Source organism: Ascaphus truei, chromosome 6, assembly GCF_040206685.1.
Source record: "Ascaphus truei isolate aAscTru1 chromosome 6, aAscTru1.hap1, whole genome shotgun sequence".
In the NCBI taxonomy this organism is placed as follows: Eukaryota; Metazoa; Chordata; class Amphibia; order Anura; family Ascaphidae; genus Ascaphus; species Ascaphus truei.
This window is the reverse complement of record NC_134488.1, coordinates 103293673-103303284: the sequence shown is the minus strand read 5'-3', so window position 1 is coordinate 103303284 and position 9612 is coordinate 103293673. Positions and strand designations below refer to the sequence as shown.

Sequence of the window (9612 nt, the reverse complement as noted above, 5' to 3'; positions counted from 1 at the left end):
AATAACATAGAGTTATCTAACTCTCCACTGCAGCAAATGCCCTATTTTAGGGTCCGGATAGGAGTAATTCCAAGACGTCCAGAACATTACTTGGAGATATCGCAAGATTATCCTACAATAAAGTGATGTTAACCCTATTCTAATGACATGTATCACGGGCACAGTTTTTGTATCTAATTAGCTTTGTGGATACCGTGTTAACTCCGGTAACATAATGTCCCCTCCTGTTTTAGGTAATGTCCCATTATGTTCCTTCATTTAATGGAGCTTTGTGCATCTGGGCCAAAGTGTACATGGTTTTAGCAAATGGACCTTCTAATTTTATTCATTCAATTTCAGAAGATTTTGAAGGGTATTAAAACAGAAATATTCTGAAATGGAAAATGAATTCCATCGTCCTGCTGAGTGTTTCTCAATGTTGCACATAAAACAATGGGTTTGCACCGTAAACAGACATCACAGTGGTCAGTTATCTGCAGATTTTAATAAATTACGTACATTTTGCTCAATGACATTTACAACATACATTCTTCATTGAACATCGGTGTCTTGCAGTTAACAAGTCACAAAGGTAGAGGCCTTTAAAAACAATAGAAAAAAAAATGGCATTATGTGCAAAATCCATTTAAATAAATTATTCATCAATGATTGGTTTATCTCACTTGGCAGCAAATAGGTATCTATATATTTTTCTGCGAGTAAAATGCAATGTAAATTTCATATATGTACACATCAAACCATATGTATTAACAAAATATATGCTAGCTGTTCTTATATGTATAAATGATGAATAAAGGCAAGAAATCGGTAGGGTTTTATGTATCATGGCATTGCACCGTCAAGATTTTACCCAAATTCAGACTTACAAGGTATAACACCTATAATACTTGGGAGTCCCCATGTAAATGACAAGTGTGCAATGTATTCTATAGGTCTCCAAGTCCATTGACAATTACAGAACATTTCCTCATTAACTCAGTACCATATATCATACATACCACATTGTTTTATTACTTGAGGGGGGGAGGGGGAAAGGAGAAGACATCAAAGGTTTGCAGTTATGCAATGGTATTTCTTGCAGAGCTATATAACAGGAAAATTACCATCTGCCCCTACATTCCCATTGACAGACCAGTGCCGTCGCACATTGACAGAGGCGCCGCGCTCCTCCCCAAAGCATATAAATGAAATGCCGGGGGAGCACGCGAGACCTCTGTATAGTCTCTTACCCGCTCTCCGGCGGCTTTTGGTGAACGCGCTGTCAAATGATGCTGCAGGGTCACAAGGCAACACGACGTCGTGACGTCAGAAACGCCGGAGAAAAGGTAAGTGGGGGGAGGGGAGGCACGAACAGGGGGGGAGAGCAAGCAGGGGGGCACAGACAGAAAATTTCGCGCACCCCTGCCTTAGCCACTCCTCCTTATTTCCATTAATGTCTCTCCAAGTACTAAGCATATTAGCTGAACTAATGGCTAGTATCACCGTTGAATTGGTTTATTGTACTGTATGGTTTTACATTATCAGCTTATGTTGCCTACCCCTGCGCAGTCAGATTTATTCGTGGAACTATTTGCCGTATACAATAAATAGCTGGTGAACATATTTAACAGCTTGAACATGATCTTGGATGAAAACATTTCTATGTCATAAATGGCAGTACATCCATGCATGTGCTATTTATCAAACATGTAAAAAACAAAATGAACCCGCCATCTTCAGATAACATTAGTACAAACGACTACTTCTGACAGCAACCCTTATACTGCAAGAAGAAAGAACAAATTACACACACAGAAAATGTCAAAGTCAAGTGTGTAATGTCATTCACTCGTCTCATCCAGTTACACAATCCCAGAAATGTTTCATTCAAAAGGGCTGCCGCCCCTATGACCAAAGTGAACTAATGGGAGTGGCATGTTTAATGAGTTACATATTGGTGAATTACACTATTATTTAAAGAATCAGACAAGTATAAAGATGTTTATATAAGATTTTTTTTTTAACTTTTAATGTTTTCATAGTAACTAAATGCTTTGGAGTGATTAGACCAGAGGTGGTCAACTCTAACCCTCAAGAGCTACCAACATGTCAGGTTTTCAGGATATCCCAGCTTCAGCACAGGTGGTGCAGTCTTCGATTGAGCCACTGATTGACTACCTGTGCTGAAGCAGGGATAGCCTGAAAACCTGAACTGTTGATAGCTCTTGAGGACTGGAGTTGGTTACCCCCAGGATTAGACCGTTTGTAAACCATTATATATACAGGTGTATTAATAACTCAGACATTTTACCCCTTTACTGTTTGTATTAAACTAATTATACTGCCATCATTGGCCAAATGGATTAAGGGGAAAGAACAACCATTACTAGATGAGGTTAGAATCAGATGGAATGAAGTAATAAGGTAGTCCTTGTTTACACAAGAAGCAAAGAGAAGTGTCTATTTTACTTTGAGAAGCCAATTACTTTGATCAGTTGTTTAGAACAAAACTTGCTACAATGGACTGCCTCTTTAACAAGAGATTCATGTATATATTCCTGTTCAAAACTAGTGATGACAAGAGAAGGAGATTACAGCTATAGGGACAAAAATTGCCACAAAGATTAAGTAAAAGGAAAGTCCCGACTCGACATGAATGGCACCTTTGCTGTAGATGTAATAGGCTGATACAGTAGCTTGGATCCGCACTCATATATTGAAAAGTAAAAATGGAAAGAAAGACTTACAGTATCAGTCTAGCTGGATTCAACTCACTTATTGCACAATCCATTTTAGAGAATGTTTTATAAAAATCAAAAAGAGGGGTTAGACCTAATCTAGAAATCTACTGCTCTCTAGCACAAAAATTGCAACAGTTTAGGGCCCCTGCATAGGCACTGAAACGTTGCGATTTGGATTAGGATTGGATTAGGTGCGACTTCTCTTTTTGATTTTTGTCAAAAATCTCCAGCACGGATTCTGCAATAAAAGTGAGTTGAATCCAGCTACAATGATACTGTAAGTCTTTCTTTCAAGTTAAAATTTTCAATATATACGAGTGCGGATCCAAACCATTGATTTTTTTTCTATACTGTTTGAATCCCTACTGGTGGAAGCAGTGGATCAAGCACCGGTGCATAAGAAATATGCTAACTAGAAGTGCAAATTCTTCTTGTTTTTATATACAGGCTGATAGTTAGTTTACCATGTGTAGATCCCATGTGCAAGCAAATAAATGGCAGATGCGGTATAGATTTTCATTTACCTCTTCAGCAGTGAAGGGGTGAAACAGATGGATCTCCAATGGCTGCCAGCACCCCATCATTCAAGATTGCAAAAGTCACATTTCATTCATTAATGGCTTGATGGGCCTGTAATGTGGTCAGCAAGTAATTTGTAAAATAAATACCCAAGTGAGATTCAATTACTGTAAATGGAAATATTGAAATGTATTGGCTAACAGTGTATTTCCAGATTGTCCAGAGGAGCTGTCACATGAACATCGTCAAAATCTACAAGAAATTGTCATTTCTATTTAGTTACTCATTCGCCATCACTGATACAACTTCCATTCTGCAGGGACACAGCGGGTTTGGCCTTGAGTTTCAGAAACCCCAGAATCAAAACGATTTACAGTACTGGAGGACGGATAAGTAAATTCATCCGAGAAACCAAAATTGCCCTTCCTAAATGAGCTCAATTCAAATGCAAATCAAAGCTATTAAAAGCATTCAGTTACATAAAGTTAAGCGGAGGTGACATGTCGACATTTCAGCCTTGTCAGCTGTACTGTTTACTGTACATCATACATCAAGTCAAATGAAAAATAGGACAAGCATGGCACCCTTCTGCTTGTGTACAAAGGAAGCACTGCTGGGGTAACCTTCACTGATTTGCTTTATGGCGAAGTAAGAAAGTTATTCAAATGTTAGAGATGTTTAAAAATAACATTGCGTTAACATGGATGATTTTTTACCGTTTACACAATATACAGTATATTAAAAAAAAACATTACTGTTCACAATCAATGATGGTGGGACACTCCTAATAACTGTCTTGCTCCTGATCTTTTGTAAAAACCGTTTGCCCAAATGAAGGTGCCACTATAGACTCATTAAATGGCAAACCACGTGAATTAATATTGTATTGTTGCTTGGAACAGTAAATAACCCAATATTATTGAAAACAAGAGGTGTGCAAATTTGCGTCACAGTATCTCTGCTCTGCAGTGCGTGGTGGATTCTGGCTATATTCTGGCGACTTTTATTTGCAATGATAAGGTTGAGGTCTATCCAGAATTCCTACACTTTTGAATCAGGCTTCTCTTCTTGATCATTACCTTGAAAGCTTCACAATTTGCCCTGGGCAGAAAGTGTCATTTTTCTAAAGCCTACCCGAAAGCACACAGAGAAAGCAGATGAGGCAATATACAAGTGCAAATTATTCTACAACTGCTGAAAAACTAATTTCTCCAAGATCTTTACATTGATATAAAATGGTTCTGACATAAATGATCCACAGAACATTATGTGAGGAGACACATTACCCTTCACACATGCAGTTATGGAATTTGAACTTAAAAGACCATTACTAAAGAAAATTCAAAAAGTTAAAATTTACATATAAATGTCAATCATTAAAACAGGTATGAATTATATGTACAAAAAAAGAATCCATTTAACACTGCATTCCAAATCTGACTGAATTGTTTCTTTTTTCTCTTCTTTGAAGATTTTTATAATTAACTCATTTTTCAACATCTCATATTGACAGCTAACTATCCATAAGGATATACGTGTGTGGGCTGTTTGTGTCTGGGCTACTCAACTTCTGAACCGCTCTGCTTTTCTATTTTCAGATCAGTGGTATAGAAAACCCAACTGGATCTGAGCATTTCTCAGAAGTATGATCACGTGTAACAATGCAGTCTTGTGATGAAAACACAAAGCAAAGACAGAAAGGGAATCAGATGCCGGACATCTTATCTCTGACAAGGAATGTAGTAAATGCTTGATTTCAGAGAGCACTGGCCATACATAAGGCATAAAAACCATTAGGGTGCAGAATTAACAGGCCAAATGAAGGCACGTAGGCGGTATCAGTCCTGGTAAAGTCTCAGTTGTTAGGTTCCATATTGTGGCTCTCAATCTTTCCTAGTTAAACGTTCTGGAAATCCCGGATAGCACTTGCATTCTCGTAGATAAGGTCACCGATCTGATTTTCATAGATGCTCTCCTCCACAGGTTGTTGGATCAAGTCCAGCATGCATTTGTTCAGGAATACGTACTGGGACTAGAGAGCAAAGTGTCATGTTAAGTTAAAGGTCCAGCTCACATTGTCACTCAACCATCACTTGTCCTGTAGCAGATAATCAATAAGGTGTGAAAATGATCATAATATGCCAGGATATTGTATTGTTCATAAACATCTTGGCCCATATTTACTAAGGGCTGCTCTGACATAAGTCACCTTCCAACAGCAGAAGACACTTTACAGCCCACCCAGATGTAAGTTGTCTTCCAGCTCTAGGAGGTGTCCAATGGGATAGTAAATATGAGCCATTGTGTCTCTTTTCCTCTCTGTCTCTCACACACCTAAACTAAATGCAATAGGCTCCTATTCAATCTGCGACAAGGCCATCTTCTCCTTGATCAGGAAGATTTAAGCTCCATTCAACCCTATAGGGCGTCAAGTTCTCTTGATAAGGAGAATATGGCTTCACACAGCATATTGAAGTGCTGAGAAACCTTTTGGTAGTTAGTCTGCTAATAAAAAAAAAACATTGATTGATTGACCATTGATTGCTATTAAATAGGAAACATTGTTTTAGATCAATATAAAGTTATCTATTTAAGCAAATATATACAATATACTTTTTTTAAATTTTTAATAAAAAGTGTTTTAAGCACCACCTATCTTTTTCTTATAGTAAAAAAAATATTTATTTGTAACAAATTTACTGGGAACAAGGAACCGCCAATATATACACTCTCGAGGTATTCCATTGATTGTATTTTTAAGAGTCCGTGAGATATATTCCCCACATGATGATAGCCATTAGCTATCACTAAGAGCTATTACAAGACTATACCCCTATGTGTCGATGGGGAGAATATTTATTTTTGCCATACTGCATTTTTGTTCCGTTTTGTTTGTGAGTGCATGAAATGCTTAAGTTAGAACAAGAAAATAAGAGATACAAAGCTCTTGGTTCTGGAACTATATTGCTGTGCTGTCTGCTTACCTCTGTCTGTACCATTAGGGGCCGATTCATTCTCATCTTCTTTACAAAGCTGTAACTTCCCACGCGTTTCTCCTTCTCCACCTGCTGCATCAGGTAATCGAGAGCAATAAGGGTCCCAGTACGCCCCACACCCGCACTGCGAGAGCCAATGAAAGAGCAAATGAAGACACATACAAGGATATAGAGACATGCCTGCTGCCGATTAAAACATTATTACGTACAGACAATGTTTCAAGTACAGAACACATCACATTCAAAACTGGAGGAAATAATAAGAGAATGAAGATACAGAAAAATGTCAACAAATATTTAAAATATCAACTTTAGATTTCAAGAAACGTGATGTGATGGGAAAAAGAAACAATACAAAATAAAGGCAAAGGGAAAATAAATGAATAGAAGGTAAAAAGGTGACTGTATGCACATAAACATGCTTTCTCCGAACCTCAGAGTTAAACACAGAGCCTCAGAGTTGAACACAGAGCCTCAGAGTTAAACACAGAGCCTCAGAGTTAAACACAGAACCTCAGAGTTAAACACAGAGCCTCAGAGTTAAACACAGAACCTCAGAGTTAAACACAGAACCTCAGAGTTAAACACAGAGGGGGTTAGGTTATGTACTAAGCAGTGATGAGTGCTTTTAAGTGAGATAAAAAGCTGTTATAGGGTGATACTGCCTGCTGTGAGATTCACAAAGCAGTGATAATCTTTTAAGTGAGATAAATGCCTTTATAGCGCGATACTGCCTTCTGTGAGATTCATAAAGCAGTGATAAGTGCTTTTAAGTAGCCATTATAGCACGATACTGCACTGTTATCACTGCTTTGTGAATCTCACAGCAGGCAGTATCACGCTATAAAGGCATTTATCTCACTTAAAAGCGCTTATCACTGCTTTGTGTATAGCCCCCAGAGCCTCAGAGTTAAACACAGAGCCTCAGAGTTAAACACAGAGCCTCAGAGTTAAACACAGAGCCTCAGAGTTAAACACAGAACCTCAGAGTTAAACACAGAACCTCAGAGTTAAACACAGAGCCTCAGAGTTAAACACAGAGCCTCAGAGTTAAACACAGAGCCTCAGAGTTAAACAACAATTAAAAAATGTTGTTCACACAATATGGCTTTCTTATTGGGGATTTACAGTACAGTACAGTACTACTGCCAGCAGACTAAAATGCACATTCTCAGCACTTAGGTACAGAGTTAAAAACCTGATTTGGTTCTGGGGGAAAAAATAGATTCATTTTTCATTAAGAGTAATGCATTTACATGCTCTTGGTGAAATGATAGAGGGAAAGATAAAAAATAACATGACATTAGAAGTCATTTATGTCTCTTCACTCCTCTCCACTCATTAGACCTCATTCTCCCACATCATTCAGACTTCGGCATCTCCCACCTGCAGTGCACTATAGAGGGCCCATTGCTCTTCCGTTCGTCCATGTACTCTCGAACAAGATTGCGGAACTGGATGATGGTCGTGGTGTTTTCCGGGACCCCATGATCAGGCCAGACGGTGTAATGAAAATGGCGCACATATTTTACCCCTGGTTGTTGAGCCTGGAGATTTACACAAATTGCGTTAATTTTTGTTTCCCTTTTTTTTCCTCTATCCCTGTTTTTAACTCCAACAAAAACTGACCCAAGTATCGATAGCTAGAGATTCTATTGGATGTGCATCAAAGTAATTGCTTCTCTAATAATATTAATGTAAATATAGTTTTAAGTACTGTGAATGTACCATTTCTTACTTCTAATCAGACCGAATATTGAAGAGTGGTTTTGACACATTGATGGATCTGATAAGCTGACAGACAATAACTTTTTATTTAGGTTGAAACAGAGAATTTAAGCTTCTTGGGAAACTGTACTTTGGAGGATCTGTTTATAAATTTCACTGCTGCAACATGCACTATTCAATCTGTTTATACTGATAAATCTTTGCAGTAAGTGATTATTCTTATGTTAAAGTGACCTGTTATCTTATCAAGGAATTATCTTGTAACACTGCTTGTTAAATATGGCCCCATATATTGTCTAATCTTAACTGTGTCCAAATGGTTACCATGTTTATAGGGGTTTTAGATGATTGAAGTGTCTCTTATGAAAATATGAGCTCATTCCATTTGTTTTATGAGACCATGGTTGTTAAATACATGAATCCAATGTTGTTACAAACACTTTTGCTGCTGGAGGAGCCTGGAACTCCATGTTCTGCAATGCATTGCACCCCTGAATCAGAAAAGAGAGAGGATACAAAAGGAAAAGAGAACACAGATTTCACAGGAGAAGTTAATGCAGACACAATTCTGCGGTGACCTACATGCTTGAGGGAGAAGTCTCGTATTGTCCACTCAGGCAGGATTGTTTCCGAGGTGACTGTCACAGTGATGTTTTCATAAGTACACGGCGTGTAATCCAAAGGCCAATAATGCTCACATTTTAACTGGCAGGAGAGAAAAAAGGATTTACCGTTATCAAATGAAACCCATCTACAGATAGATTAATATCCTTCCTATTGGCCCAGGTATGCAACAAAATATACTGTACACCATAATTATGCCTACTGTATGCTGTACTGTAAACTGCAAGGTTTGATTTTGTGGTTAAGATCTAATCATGCCAGTTATACGTTTGATGTCCACTAAGTCCCCTCCTACAAATGAACAAATACTTATCGGGGGCAGTTTTGATTAGCGTAGCATCATGAAGCGGAGTGACCACGATGCCAATAAATGTATGTAAGGCGGCCAGTACCACTGAGAATGGCAGCACTGGAATACAGGTTAAATAGTAACGGGAGAAGGATGAAGAGTAGAGGTTTATGGGCTCTATGTATCAAGGCAAAAGTTGAGCAATTCTGGGGCAAAGTAACTGCACAAAATGTAGCAAAGGAAAAAAATCATATTGATTTCAATTGAATTTTTTTCTTTGATACCATGTTTGCCATAATACATATGCCCAGAGGCGGAACTATGTATTTTTGCACCAACTGCACCCCTTCCCCCCCCCACCAATCTATAGAGCCCCTTCTCTCTCTGCGTCACTCTACTTTTCTCCCTCCCCTTCTCTACCTTTCTCTCTCTCTCTCTCACCCCTCCCCTTTCTCTCTCACATCTGTCTTCTTTCTCTCTCCCCCCCCCCCTTTATCTCCTCCTTCCCCCTCCCCCATTTCTCCCCTTTCTTTCTCTATCTATGGAGAAGGGGGAGGTACGTCCTAGTGGCAGAGGCAGGAAGTCAGACTGTCGGGACTGGCCCTTGCCTCCTCTGCCGTCGCCATCCTCATTCGGACACCGCAGCCGCCCTCCTTCGCTGTGCCACCTGTTACTGCCAGCCCCCTAAGAGGCTGCGCCTGGGGCAACTGCCCACACGCCACCCCCTAGTTCCACC

General features: G+C 39.0%; 1 protein-coding gene across 2 annotated transcripts in view; it reads right to left on the bottom strand.

Moving 5' to 3' along the window:
* Positions 1–465: 465 nt before the first annotated feature.
* PTPRH (protein tyrosine phosphatase receptor type H) overlaps positions 466–9612 on the bottom strand; it is a 152728-nt gene continuing 143581 nt past the window's right edge. For both annotated transcript variants that reach the window (XM_075605448.1, XM_075605449.1), the window contains 4 exons: positions 8546–8668; positions 7622–7782; positions 6224–6359; positions 466–5271 (listed from right to left, as the gene is read on the bottom strand). In XM_075605448.1, the coding sequence (XP_075461563.1) occupies positions 5137–5271; positions 6224–6359; positions 7622–7782; positions 8546–8668 (555 nt within the window). In that variant the 3' untranslated portion in view covers positions 466–5136. The remainder of the gene's footprint in view (positions 5272–6223; positions 6360–7621; positions 7783–8545; positions 8669–9612) is intronic.